The sequence below is a fragment of the Cavia porcellus genome, unplaced genomic scaffold (assembly GCF_034190915.1).
Source record: "Cavia porcellus strain 051 isolate PalLab524CR breed Dunkin Hartley unplaced genomic scaffold, mCavPor4.1 scaffold_24, whole genome shotgun sequence".
Taxonomy (NCBI): domain Eukaryota; kingdom Metazoa; phylum Chordata; class Mammalia; order Rodentia; family Caviidae; genus Cavia; species Cavia porcellus.
In genome coordinates this window covers 44,008,400-44,022,480 of record NW_026947507.1, presented here as the reverse complement: position 1 = coordinate 44,022,480, position 14,081 = coordinate 44,008,400, and the positions used below count along the sequence as shown (strand labels likewise).

Sequence of the window (14,081 nt, the reverse complement as noted above, 5' to 3'; positions counted from 1 at the left end):
TTTGATTTCCTTTGTGACCCACTGATTACTCAAGAGTGTGTTATTCAGTTTCCATGTGTTTGTGGGAATTTTGTAGTATCTTTTATCAATTTCTAATTTCATAGCGCTATGGTCCGACAGCATGCGAGGGATGATTTCAACCCTTTTGCATTTCTTTAGATATGTTTTGTGAATTAATATATGGTCTGTTTTAGAAAATGACCCATGCACTGCTGAGAAGAATGTGTATTCTGTTGTTGTTGGGTGGAATACTCTGTATATGTCTATTAAGTCCATTTGTTCACAGGTGTGATTCAGTTCTTTTATTTTTTTACTGATTTTCTGGCTGGTTCATCTGTCCATTGGTGTCAATGGTGTGTTAAGATCTCCTGTTAGAATTATGTCACTGTTAACTTGGTTTTTCATTTCTGTTAGTACTTGTTTTATATAACTGGGTGCTCTGGAATTTGGTGCATATATGTTTAAGATAGTTATCTCTTCCTCTTGGAGTTTTCCCCTAACCAGTATGTAGTGACCTTCTTTGTCCCTTCTGATCATTATTGGCTTGAAGTTCACATTGTCTGCAAACAGAATAGCCACCCCTGATTTTTTTTTGGGTTCCTGTTGCATGAAGTATTGTTTTCCATCCTTTGACTTTCAGTCTGTGGGTATCCTTTTGGGTTAGATGGGTTTCTTGAAGACAGCATATGGTTGGATTTTGTTTCTTGATCCATTCTGCCAGTCTGTTTCTTTTAATTGGTACATTGAGACCATTTACATTAATGGTTATAACTGTTATATATTGGTTTATTGTTGACATGTTATCTTTCTGCTGTTGCATCTTTGTCTTTCAGTTCTGTTTAATTGTCTGCTTTATTTAGTGGTTTTTTCCTAGATGCATCTAGGCTGTCTTTCAGTATTCTTTGCAAGGTTGGCTTGGTGATCATGTAGTTTTTCAGCTGTTCTTTGTCATGGAAGTATCTTATTTCTCCATCCATTTTGAAGGACAGTTTTGCAGGGTACATCAGTCTAGGTTGGAAATCATTTTCCTTTAGGATCTGAAATACTTCACTCCATGCTCTTCTTGACTTTATTGTTTGTACTGAGAAGTCTGTTGTGATTCTGATAGGTTTTCCTTTATAGGGGATCTATCTTTTCTCTCATAGCTTTTAATATTCTGTTCTTTTGTTCGATTTTTGGGGTGGCCATTACTATGTGTCTGGGTGTAGTTTTATTTTGGTTATGGCTATTTGGAGTTCTATATTTCACTGATCTTGATATCTGTTTCCAGTCTCATGTTTGGGAAATTTTCAGCGATTACATCTCTAAATATTCTCTTGACATCCTTTATGTTGTTCCCTTCTTTTTCATTTATCCCTATTAACCTTATGTTGTTCCTTTTTGTGTCATCTTGCAGGTGTTGAATTGTTATTTCCTGATTTTTTTGTTATTTTTAAAAGATCTTTCCTTTCCTGTTCACTGGCTGCAATCTTGTCTTCAAGGTCTGAAATTCTATCTTCACATTCATTGAGGTGGTTTTTACAACTTTCGATGGAGTTTTTTATTTCCTGTATACCTCTTTGCATCTGCTTTATATATTGTTTGTTTCTTATATTGTTCATCCAGGGATTGTATCTTTTTGTTTATCTCCTAAAGTTTTTAAACTGTGTCTTCTTTAGACATGTTCAGCATCTCCTTCATTTCTTTTATCATTTGTTCTTTTACCTGAGAGATTATTTCTAGTTTGATTTCCTTTAAGGCTTCCCAGAGTTGCTTCTTTATTTCAGTTACTATTATTTCAGGTATTTCAGGTATGTGGCATATATTTTCTTCTATACACATGGCTCCTAGGCATTCTTGGGATGGGCTGAATGTTTGAGACTGCAATTTGGTCTTTCATTTTGTCATTTTCCTATATTTTTGTGCTTCAAGTTTTGTTCCAAGTGAGGTAGAGAGGTCAGCCAGGCTGGGACAGAAGTCCCTGCTCCCTCCTTACTCACTGATTTTGACAGGCAGCGGGATCCTGGGCCCCAGGCAGAGAAAACAGTTCGCTGGCCTAGGGCGGGGTTCCTTGCCTCCACTGATCTTACCGGACCAACAGGGAGCTGGAGGAGCCTGGCCCCCAGGCGAACAGGAGAGTTCCACGCCTCCGCTGGACTTACTGGATCCACAGGCAGCTGGATCCTGGGCCCCAGCCAGAGAAAACAGGCAGCCAGAGAAAACAGTTCGCCGGCCTAGGGCCACTTCTCTCGGTATTATGACGAAGTCGTTTCTGCAGCACTGACTTGGTTTGTCAGGGTCGTGAGCACCAGATCGCACTGTGGAGCTGAAAACCCCCTGGTCCACACCACTGTAACCATCCTGCTTCCCTAAGGGAGGTTCTGGGGGCCCTGAGAGGGTGCCAGCTCCGTCTGCGTTCCCAGTGAGAACAACTGGCATAACAGCAGTGTGGGGAGTGGCAGAGTGCGTGGGGGTCAGTACAGGGGCAAGCCTGGCCCTATCACTCTTAGGACCCTGGTGGTGGCACCAGCCCACTCGACGCTGCTGGCACCACTCTGCTCTTGGCCCTTGGTGCCTACCCATGGGATGTCTGTCCTTCCTTCGCCTCAGTGTCCCTTCCCTGGGCTTCTTGGCCACCCGTGTCTTGCTCTTTGGCAGCCATACCCTGTCTGGAGCATGCAGGCTGAGGTGAGGGAAAGAGAATTTAACTGAAAGACACAGTTAGATGATCAGATCTGCTCCCAGTGTGTTCCTCACTTGGAGGGTTATTTCAGAGTGTTTACTATCATTGGTGGCTGTTTCTTACTGTCAGCCACAATGCTGGTTTTTCCAGCCTGTCACCATTGTCCTTTTCCTTTCCTCTGCTTGAGGGCCGTGCTTCTGCCTGCTTCCTGGGTGATAACGTGGTGTTAAATGTCATGCTGAGCACTGCCTGGTTCTTCGGGCCACAGACTTGGGAAGCAGAGCAGTCAGTGTTAGCACCTTGGCGGGCGGGCGCCCGCAGCTTTCTACGCTCCTCAGGTTTTTCTTGTGCACTGTGGAGTGAATTAAATACTCACTGTATTGAATTGGGGTCAGATATGCATTGTGGGATCCATGTCTTTTGCCCCCCAGCCTACATCCCTACCACAGCACAGCCTGCACACACATGGAGACACAGAACTGTGCTGTCTTAAAACACCTCCAGTGATCACAGGTGGATGCTGCTGCTCTTACAGGGCTGTCAGAATCTGGCCTCCTCATATGTGTCTGTGTCATCTCTGGCAGGGCGGGCTCCCCCAGGACTGCCAGGTCCCGACCTTAGGTGCCATTAGGGCCACAGGGCAGGCTCCTGTCTGCATTGTGTACCAGCATGGAGCGCAGTCGTGTTGTGTCCACTGAGCCGTCCACCATCTGCGTGAGCACACATGTTAAGCGCGTGGTGGATTTAAGCAGCAAGAGTGTGAGTGCGCTCAGAGATCAGAGATTATGATGTTGCGTGTATTCCTGATTGTGAAACTGAAGAACAATTTAGATGTTGAACCTAATGGGTTCCCAGACCCTAACCAGACTGATCATGTCTTTTCCAGGCCTCCCAGTATTAAAATATGTGCTGACACCAAGAATAAAGGCAACTTATGTTGCTTTTGATTCTATGAAGAATTACCTGGATGCCATTTACGACGTTACAGTGGTTTACGAAGGGAAAGACAGACAAGGACAGCAGGTAGAAAGCATGACCATGACAGGTGAGTCCATGTTCACATGTGCCAAACGAGTTACTTTGTGACACATGGAAGTCAGCGCTTTAGGGCTCATTACTGGGTCACTGTGGAGCCCGGCCCCCAGTGTCCTAACCAAGTGCTCGGCCGAGAGACCAGTGGTATGGTTTGGGGCATCCGGGAAGGTCAGAACTCTCTCAGGAATAAAGACAAATTTCCACTGGACAGTCCGTATTTATTAGGTTTTCAAACAAAGCAACGGGAAACTGAGGCAAGCCCAGGCACTGAGCAGAACCTTGGGAATCAAAGATTTCTCCCAGCAGTGAATTGCACCAGCTAAGAGGGCCGTCTTACCTCTAGTTGGACAGCTTGATTGCTCAGAATGGGGCATCACCAGCCCGTGTCCTCTGCCGCTTCCGCTGCAGTGTCATCTTGACCTCAGTGTGCCCAGAGCAGGAGCTTTTCCAATGGGGCTGGCGACCCAGGCTCAGCAGCTTCACCTGCATAGCCTGGCCTGCGACAGCACGCACAGTTCACAGACTGGGGCGGTGTGTGCCCTTCCTTTGTCCGGGCTGGCCTTTGAGTGTTCCTCATCGGTCGCAGTGGATGTTTCTGTGTGCTGTGCCTGGGTGCCTGCTGTGCACCCTGCAGCCTCTGCCCAGCGTGTGCAGAGGGAGGGCAGCAGGGCAAGCTCGGAGGCCTCGCTCATCTGTGCACGATGGCGCTAAGGGAGTCTGACTGTTTTCTTTTTCAAATAGGTGCTAGGATTTTAGGACTTAGACGTGTCGTCTGTGTCACATGTAACAAGCAGAAGAACATTAAATGATCAGAATCATTTAGGAAAATGGAAGCACAGGCCTTCCTGGCTCCAGCGGGGTCTGGGGTGGGTGGGCAGGGTGGTCTGGTGCAGCCCCATTTGTGTCGCCCTGTGCTCTGCCACCATGGCTGCTGCCTGAGGGCACTGCCCACTCCTGAGGGTGCTTACGTTAGTCAGTGAGCGTGCGCCTCAGGCTGTGCCTCTGGCCTCCCAGGACAGAGCAGATCTCACTGGGGCTCCGGATCTACACGAGTGGGACTTACCCCACCAGCAGAGGTCAGAGCCCGGCGGGTGTCACCTGGCACTGTTCAGTCATCCGCCAGTCCTGGGGGCACTCCTCAGGGGCCCTGGATTGGAAGGTGTGGAGAGCAGCTGCTCAGAGTGGGGAGCTGCCTCATTTTCACTGCATGGTAAAGGGATTTAACAGTGTTTCCTAAAATATTAAGAAGCGAAACATGCTTTGTTCTTTGTTAGACTTCCTCTCCAGAGACTGTCCCAGAGTTCACATCCACGTGGATCGGATTGACAGAAGAGACATCCCAGAGGAGCAGAACTCCATGAAACAGTGGCTTCATGAGCGCTTTGAGAGGAAGGACAAGTGAGTAGCCACAGCCATCCCACACCTGGGTTCCGGCGGATCTCACCATTTACTACGTGGTCCATGCGTGCCCTTTCCTGGTTTGCACCTGACTTTCCCAGTCACTGGCCCCTGTGTGAGACAGAAAAGTCAGCAAGGCTGACCCCACCCTTCCCAACCAAGGCCCAGCCCCTGCACAGTCTGGCGGGCAGGGGACCAGTGACCAGGCTGTGGGACAAGTGCGGACGGGGTGGCTCCCAGCCCTGTCCCTTCCCCTTGTGAGTCTGGGGTCCCTGAGCCCTTCCTGGTGCTGCCCACACTTCTGTCCATGCTCGTGGTGCTGCGGATCGGACGTCAGTGTCGGCCTGGGCTGGCTCCCTGGGGAGGCAGAATCTTGGGAAATCCCGGGGGTTAACCGCTAGCCGAGTCTCTGGTCGCTTTCTCTCACCCTTGTTTTCCAGGAACCCGTGCCCTACCCCAAAGCACATGGCAGGTCGTTTATTGGACTTGCTGATTAAAATGACTGAAACAGGAGCTTTAAATTGTGTTGTTTCCTTCCGGGCACAGGTTGCTTATGGAATTCTATGAATCACCAGATCCGGAAAGCCGGAACAGATTTCCTGGGAAGAGCGTCCACTGGAAGCTGAGTCTCACGAAGACGCTGCCGTCGGTGCTGTTGCTGAGTGGCCTGACCGCCGGCCTGCTGACCACAGAGGCCGGACGGAAGCTCTACGCCTATGCTTTCATCTGCGGGACCCTCTTCGGCTGCCTCTGGGTCTCCGTCCGAGAGTGAGGGTGGCTGTGGTTGACGCAGCCAGTGGCGTCCCTCACAGACAGCCCTGCAAAACTCTGCTTCCTGAATTTAGCAAGGAGATAAGTAAATAAAGCCTTGCTGATTGAATGTTGGGTAAAATAGGATTTATATGAAAGCCAGTGTGCGTGTGATGTGGGCAGATGTTGCTTCTCAGTGTTAGTGCAGGAGCTGCTGAAGAGGTCCAGGCTAAGCAGAGTCCACACTGTTCTTTACACCTCCCTGAACCAATGTCACCCGCAGACAACTGTTAGGACTGTGATTTGCTACTGCTTTAAAATTCAGATGGCGCCTTTTAACATTCCTGTGCCGAGTATTTCATGGTGTTTGTTATTTTTAGTGTCTGGCCACCCGACAGCTGCACACTCTCACTGAGGAAGTGCTCCGCAGCTGGCTGGGCAGGGCTCGGCCCATGGCTCGAGTCTGCGCCTTGGGAAATCGGGCATACAGGTGTGGGGACTCTGGGAAGGGCGAGAGGCTTTGCCAGGTAGCAGCTCTTTCAGGGTGTATTTTACTGATTGCATTATTAGCTGATTCTGCTTCATATTTGCAAAATAATATTTCCTATTTGTTGAAATCACTTAATTTGCATATCCTGTAGACTACACAGAAGAATAAGGCAGAAGATGTCAAAGTGAAGTCTAGGTCCCAATCGTGACAGATGCACAGCATCCAGACTGGGACTGACACAGCCTGCGGGGCTCAGGGTGCCCCTAGTAACTCCCAGCGTCTACACGGTGCGTGCTGCAACAGGATGGTTCCTGTATACCCAAATGACCCGCAGACCCTGAGCCCTCAGACAGTGGAGGCTGCAGGACGGGGAATGGCAGCAGCACGGGCATCTGTGGCCCTGTGTGATGATGGCCGTGTTTGGGGGTCTGAAATTGTATCAGTGACAGAGGCGAAGTATACCAGTGGACTGATAATGAACAGAATACCTGAAGGAAATCGTGTCTGGATGTTAGTTGCTTTTTCCAAGCTAGAAAATAAGCTATCTCTGCAGCAGTCTTGGATTGGCACGTGGTGTGGGCGGGTGTCTGCTGTTGCCATGGCTGTGCATGCGGGACTCCTGACCCCGGGCCCCAAAGTGCGAGCAGCTCGTTAGGGGTGCACTGTGACCAGCGGTGCTGTGGCCTTCCCCAAGAGTGAGATTAGTCAACCCCTTGACTTTGTCAAATGCAGTTTTAACAGCGATGATTTGTAGCTTATTTCTGACAGATCAAAATCAGTGTGCACTGTGACACTTTGAATATCATGGGTCTACTCCCGTTTTAAACTCTGAGAAGCAGAATCGCTGGCTTGTGTGGATTATAACTGATTTTAGCCAGGCAAAGTGACCTCCCTGAACACTGTGTAACCAGGCCTGTGCCCACACACCTCTCCCCAAAGGCTTAGGAGGTGGTGGTGTGGAAAAAACTTGTGTATCAAAACGGAGTTTGTCTTCCATATGTTGATTTTGACTTGAATTACCCATCTAAAATGAAAGTCTCTCTGCCTATCCATAAATCTTTTCATACAGTATCATTTAAGTTTTTGTTTGTATTCCTCTTGATTTAAAGCCTACTTATTATTTAACTTTCCTTTATAAGACTGCCATCAGGGTGCATGTTTGTTTTTCAGCAAAAGGTGTCTCTGGAGGGAAGCAATAAAATAAAGTAAAATAAAATCTTTCACTGTCTGTGATATCTCTGCTGTTTTAACATTTTGTGACCCAAATATTAACCAACAGGTTTCTGTTACATAATAATACTTAACAATCGGCCCTGCATTCTGAATTTATAACACTGTATACATATATTTTTAAGTATTAAATGAACTTTTTAAAAAAATGCAACAAATAATGAAGCAGTATAATATTTTGGTTGTCTAAACATATCCACGTAGTTCATAAACCATGTGGCTGGTCTTACCCTCCGGAATTCTGTAGCTATCACGTGATCTCAGGAAAGCTTGTCAGATGCCCAGACCTGGCCAGTTCCTCTGGGTGCCTGCTCTTGGTTGCTCTCAGGTTCCTTCCCAAGGTTCCTTTTTTCACAAGTGGTCCCAGGGATGGGATGTGTCACAGCTCCCAAGGTTGTGCCTGGGGCGCACCCCCTTAAGCTAGGCCCAGTCTATGCTCCCTGCCAGCCCAGGCTCCCAGGGAGCTGTGTCCCCTCACCCTCCGCCCTCTGCTCACAGGCATGGGGCGTGGGTGGGGGGCAGGTCTGTACCTGGCTCAGCCTGGCCCAGAGCCCTCAGGCTCTGGCCTGAACTCCAGCTTCTGGTTGTTGGGTGTTTTCATCCTTGAGACTAGGGAAGTAATGGAAGCCCCATCCGATTAGTACCTGGTCCATGGATGGACGCAGAAGTTGGAGGACCTGTGGTCCAGATATCCTGAACACCACTGCATTGGCAACCAGGGCTCCTGCAGGGGACTTGGGGTCTTCATAGATCTCACGGTGAAGCAGCCTTGCCAGAGCCATAGGGCGTGAGTGTGCGTGTGTAATGACACCTGCTTACTCTCCCCCTGAAAAGTCCTTTTGAAGAAACCTGCTATACAAGCCCTCATCAAAGACCCAGCTCGGCTCTCCCATCCCAGCCAAACCCAGGAAAGGCACTGCCTGTGGTTTTGTGTCTTCGTTGCCTAAGAAGTAGCGAAGGTGCTACCAACTGTCTCAGTCCCGCAGGAAAACCTGGGCTAATTTATCTTGCTTTCTCATGGTATTCTCAGAATAAATTCTGACTTACTAGGTCTCTAGGTTTATCAGTGCTTCATTAACTTAGCACAACAGGAAAATATGGAATTCCAGAGTTAGCTTTTGGTGGTAAAAGATCAATGTGGCGCTCAGTTTTTTGTGTATGTGGTAAGAGGTGTATGTGGTAAAAGGTTTATGTTTGACCGCCAGCCTGCACCTCACTCAGGCCTGCTGTGTGCCGGGCGGATGCCAGGTAGGTGTGAGTCTGCCAATGCCTGTCTTGAGCTGTGTCCAGCCTGTGTCCCAGCAGGGAGGCCGCTGTTCTATGCAGAGCTCTGCATCCAAAAGCAGCCTCCCTGCTGGCAGCCTGCAGCTGGGACTGTCACCGCTTGCTGTGACCAGGCTCCAGCGCTCCTGCTGCAGAGTGCAGGAGATCAGAGAGGCCCAGGGCAAGAAGGAGGAGCTGTTTCCAGGGTTTTACATGCACGTGACCCAGCCCAACTCATGTCCAAAGTGCTGGGCGTCAGAACAAAGGGAACGTTCTAGTTTTACACGTTGAGGGTGGGTGGCCTTTAGAAACTGGGGCAGCGGGCAGGGCAAGCGAGGATACAGAGAAAAGAGTGGTGGATGACAGCCTTGAAAGAAGACAGAGCCCATGCATCCTGCAAAAGGAAGATAGCAGAGGCTGTTTATAGGACACGCTGCCAGCTTATCTGCACCCAGAACAAGAAGTCATAGCTGCAGTGGGGAGGGAGGAGCTCCAGGGCACTGCTCTTTAAGGCCCGCTTCTGTCTCCCCTTAGTTTGTCACCTGTGAAATACTGGCAGTGGTCACATTAGCCACAGAGGATTGGTAAGACCAAGACTTTCCTGTGGTGTGCAGAGCCCAGTGGGTGCTGGGTGAAGCTGGCTCTGTCCCAGTTTTACAGATGAGGAACTCAAAGCCCAAGACATGGAATCAAATACAGAGTAGCCAACTCTTGTTACTGCGCTCTGTTCTGTTCTGTGCATTGAGATGGGATCACACTAGTTAAGCAGGTGGTGTAACTATAAGGCCCATTATAGGTTGGTCTAAAATTTAGATCAGTGAGGAGACTATGGGACGCCTCTCCAGAGCCTCTCAGGAGGCTCAGCACAGAGGGCAGCACCTTCCGGTCCTGTGGCCTCACGGCAGAGGCAGGTCTTCCCAGAGGAGCTCTCAGCAAAGCTGAGAAAACCCCCTGGTGTAAGGGGTGCCCTATCGCTCTGTGTAGCCATCCTCTGCCTGCAAACTGGGGATCATTTCTTTTCCTCTCTGTTTCCTGCGCTGACTCTGGCTAGTGTCTGGGGGGCGTCTCGGGCCCCTAAAGTTAACCGCCAGCTCCAGCGTGAGAGAGGACAGCTCCTCCTCCCTCGTCTTGGCCTTTCCTGCTGTCCTGAGTGAGTGGGTGGCTTATTTTCTGGCATTAGATAAAGATTTTCCTGGCCACCCCGGACCGAGTTTGTGCGGCTCTGTGCACTCAGGGTCACTCTGCCTGGACACAAGCGGACGGTTTCCTGGTCACTTCAGGGGCTACCGACCTGGGCTCACTGGTGTGGGTCCACACAGCCCCTTTTCTCACCTGCACCTTGTTGTAGGGCTCCTTGCAGTGCACAGCAGGAGAGACATCAGGTTTCATGGCACTGGGAAGGCGACTGCAGAGCCTCTCCTGTCTCTGTGGACACAAAGAGGAAAGAGCCCACTTTATTCTTTTTTATTTATTTATTTATTTGTTTTGGTCTTTTTCCTTTTTATCGGTACCAGGGATCGAACTCACGACTGCCTGCTTGCAAGCCAGGCGCTTATGCCGCTGAGCTAAATCCCCAGCCCCTAGCCCACTTTATTCTTGCAGGCATTTTTTTTTTCCATTTAGAGACAGTCTCACTATGCAGTTGAGGCTGGCCTTGAACCCACTGTGGGGCCTAGACTAGCCTCAAACTCATGGCAGTCCTCCTGCCTCAGTCTCCTAAATGCTGGGATCCCCCCCCCCATCCTGAGCTTTATTCTTTTTAATTATTACTATTTTTATTTTAGTACTGAGAATCAAACTCAGGACCTTGTGCTTTGCCAGGCAGATGCTTATGCCACTGAGCTATTTCCCCCGTTCCTGGCTTTGTTCTTGGAGAGCACTTTCCAGTTAAATACCAGTGGTAGAGTAGTAAAACCATAGGACGTTTTTCACGTCAATCTGGTGTGCAGCACACAGGAAGAGATGAGCATGTGTGTCTCAAGATCCTGAGAACAGGGTCAAATATAAACATTTTAAGATTTTTACTATGACTGTGTTGCTTGCTGGTTTGGATTAATTCGGTTTCACTCTGAATAATTTTTGGTGTGAACTGTAATAAACTTTCACCTTCAGTGGAAGAAAATCAAGCAAAATAACACAGCTGTTATTCCTTTTTAAGACTGCTGGAGACCGGGCGTACTGGTACATGCCTGTAATCCCAGCACTTGGGAGGCTGAGGTAGGAGGATCATTGAGGGTTTGTGGCCAGCCTGGGCTACGTAGGGAGCTCAAGGCCAGCCTGAACTGCATAGTGAGGCCCTGTCTCAAAAAGACAAGACAAATAAAAACCTGGACTCGTACGGTATTGTTCTGAAATGGCATCCATAACCATGGACCTGTTTCACAACACCCACCAAATGCCCATCCCGCCTCGCCCTTCCCATGGATCAGAGGGCGCAGTACAGAGCTCCGGCCTGGCAGTGCCACCTGCTGGGTGACGCTGTCACTGCTCTGCCAGGGTGAGTTAGGGGTGTTGGCACTTGTGGGTCACGCGAATGGTGACACCTGTGTGTGGGTCTCTAAATACGCCTGCTGGCTGTCATCCAGGTAAGCAAAGCAGGTCTGTACCTGTTCTATTTTCTCCTATCTCACTCGTGAAGCTCATGCAGGGAGGCCTGGTGGGGGATGAGCTTGGGATCAGTGCCTAGCCGTGGGTCCCTTGAGGTCATGCTGCCAGCGCCCAGGGAACCCAGTGAGCGATTTAATCTCCATGCCTCTGTTTCCTTAACTACAGAAAGCAGGTTATGATGATGGCACCGCCTTCTAGGGCTGCCATGAGGGCTTGTGAAACAGTCCTCCCAGGTGCTTGGATCGGTGCCTGTGGGTTCTGAGCACGCAGGTGTGAGCTGCTGTCCTGCTCCAGCGATGGTGCTGGGGTGGTGGTGCCCAGCCTTGCCCCGCTCCCTGGAAGCCCCCAGGAAGTCTGGCACTGAGCACGCCACAGTCCTGCTGTCCCCTGCCTAAGGCGGTCACCCCGTTAACTTGCTGCTGGGTCTTCGCAGAGCAGAGCCGCCTTATCCTAGGGCTGATAGCGAACAACTGAACTGGTGCTACTTCCCTCCACTCCTTTTGTTCTTCCCAAAGAAAGTCCCGTGGGGTGAGGGTGCAGAGCACAGTGAGCTTTTGCCAGCCCTGGCCCCAGAAAGGGTGCTGCAGTGGGAAACGGTTCACCCTCACCATGCCGCAGGCAGAGACTCCAAGAAGGTACAGCAAAAGATGGTGCCCTGTGCTGTTAAAAAACAACAACAACAAAAAACCACGTTGTAATCTAGCAAATAACAGTAGCATTTCAGGTGAAGAGTGACAGCTACATGGTGATCCATTCTAAAAGGCTCCATGTCACAACAGCCTAGAACAGAGAGCACAGGGCCACTGAAGACCCGCCTGGAGGGACAGGCTATATCATTCACAATAGGCAGGAGGAGGATGAGGAGGCGCTGGTGAGGCCGCAGGAGGGTGGGTCTGCCTTTCCCTTCTGTGCGAGAGATCTGGAGGAGTGTGACCCCTGCACAAGAAGTGCTTATGGTGTTTAAGTAATTCCTGTGAAGGGACAGGGTCCTTAACCCCCTGTCTGAACCGGCCCCCACCCTTCTTGCCACTTTCTGGAGCCGCTCTGAACTGCTCCTTTCTGGGTTTCTGAGGTGTGGGCCAGGGAGAGCTGGCTTGCTGAGGCTGAGGCTGAGGCTGAGCCCAGCGCCAGCCTGCCTGGGAGGCCTCTTCCACACTGCCCACTGGGCTGACTGTCACCATGCGGCCTCGGGACCCTGCAGGAAACAGGTCCTTGGTGGTCATCATTGAGGGGTCCAGCACAGCATGGCCTGGTGCCCTCACAAGGAGCGTTCTTTTACCCTGCCTGGCACAGCTCTGGTTCCTCCCTGCTGCCCGGTGCTGTGTTGTTGTTGCTGAGCACTGGAGCCAGGTGCGTGCGCTCTGCCCAGCTGACCTGGGATGCAGCAGGCTGAGCATGGGGGTTGGGGGAGCCTCCTTGTCCTGTGCCCCTGAGAAGGTCTGAGAGAGTGGAGCCCAGGACCCGGGGTCTGCCCTGGGGATCCTCCCCACCTGGCCTGGTCTGCAGGCCGCCTGCTCTCAGGACGCCTGGCTGTGGGGATGACGGCACTTACAGTGGAGAGAACAAGCATGTGACCACTCCAAGCTCCAAGCCTGGGCCTGCGACCCAGGCCGTCATCACCCCCAGCTCCAGGTGCCACACTGGGGCTGCGCTGGTAGCTGGCCTCCCTCTTGGGGGCTGAGGTATAGTGAGGTTCGCAGGGCAGGCACAGAGGATGCAGAGGACACAGAGGACCCTGTCCATGAGCTGAGGAGGGGCCTGGAAGAAGCAGCCTCGCGACAGCTGACCTTGGGCTTCCAGATTGATGGAGGAGGCAGACTCCATGATGGCGCTGTGTGGGCCAAAGTCCCACGGATCTGGGCAGATAGTGCAGGCGGGGTGAGTGGACACCTCCAGGGCCCCATCCCAAACTGTAGGTCCCCACCCTATTCTGGTGGCCCCCCAGAGTAGGGGCGGCCCTGCTTTTCTGGGATCCCTGAGACCTCTGCCAGTGGACCCAAGAGCCCTAGAATGGATGATTTACTGGACGCCTTGGTTCATCACTTTACACTCTCACAGGTAAGGGAGATGCATGATACCTAAACTTGGGGGCAGGATCTCCTTTTCTCACCGTGTGTCCTCCTCAGCAAACTCCTACTCATCTCTCAAAACCACTTAACTCATTTCCTCCACAGGCTTCCCTGTAGCCCAAAGCCAGCTTGAGCAGCCTCTTCCTTAAAATGATGCCAGCCTCAGAGCCTCATTAGGGAAGCCACTCAGCCTGTGCCACGTGGTGCCTGGGGGCTGACAGGAATAGGTGCCCAGGAGGTCTGGGGACATGGGCCCTGCCCATGAAGGTCACAAACCAAGTGGCCTGGCCTTGTGGGGTCCTTCTGTCCCTGTCCATGGGCCCTGACCAAACAAGGAGCAGGTCCCACTGAGGGTGGCGGTGCAGGGAGACCCTTGCTTAGACCAATGCCCAAGACACTGCTACAGTTAAATCCCTGCCCCGCCTGCTCTGCGGAGACCCAGCTGCCCACAGAATGCGGCACCTGTGCCCAGCCCCAGGTGTCTCTGGGGCCCCACAGCTGGCCCAGGAACTGCAGCCCACTGCCCTCAGGCCTTGAGGGCACCCGGGGTGATCTTCTCCGTGCACTCCAGTCCAGC

At 51.1% G+C, this 14,081-nt stretch overlaps 1 protein-coding gene across 1 annotated transcript in view; it reads left to right on the top strand.

The window, feature by feature from the left end:
- Agpat5 (1-acylglycerol-3-phosphate O-acyltransferase 5) overlaps window positions 1-7,556 on the top strand; it is a 49,286-nt gene extending 41,730 nt beyond the window's left edge. Inside the window, exons 6-8 of the mRNA XM_063234979.1 lie at window positions 3,549-3,707; window positions 4,972-5,095; window positions 5,642-7,556. Coding sequence (XP_063091049.1) covers window positions 3,549-3,707; window positions 4,972-5,095; window positions 5,642-5,867 — 509 coding nt within the window. The 3' untranslated portion in view covers window positions 5,868-7,556. The remainder of the gene's footprint in view (window positions 1-3,548; window positions 3,708-4,971; window positions 5,096-5,641) is intronic.
- Window positions 7,557-14,081: the final 6,525 nt, after the last annotated feature.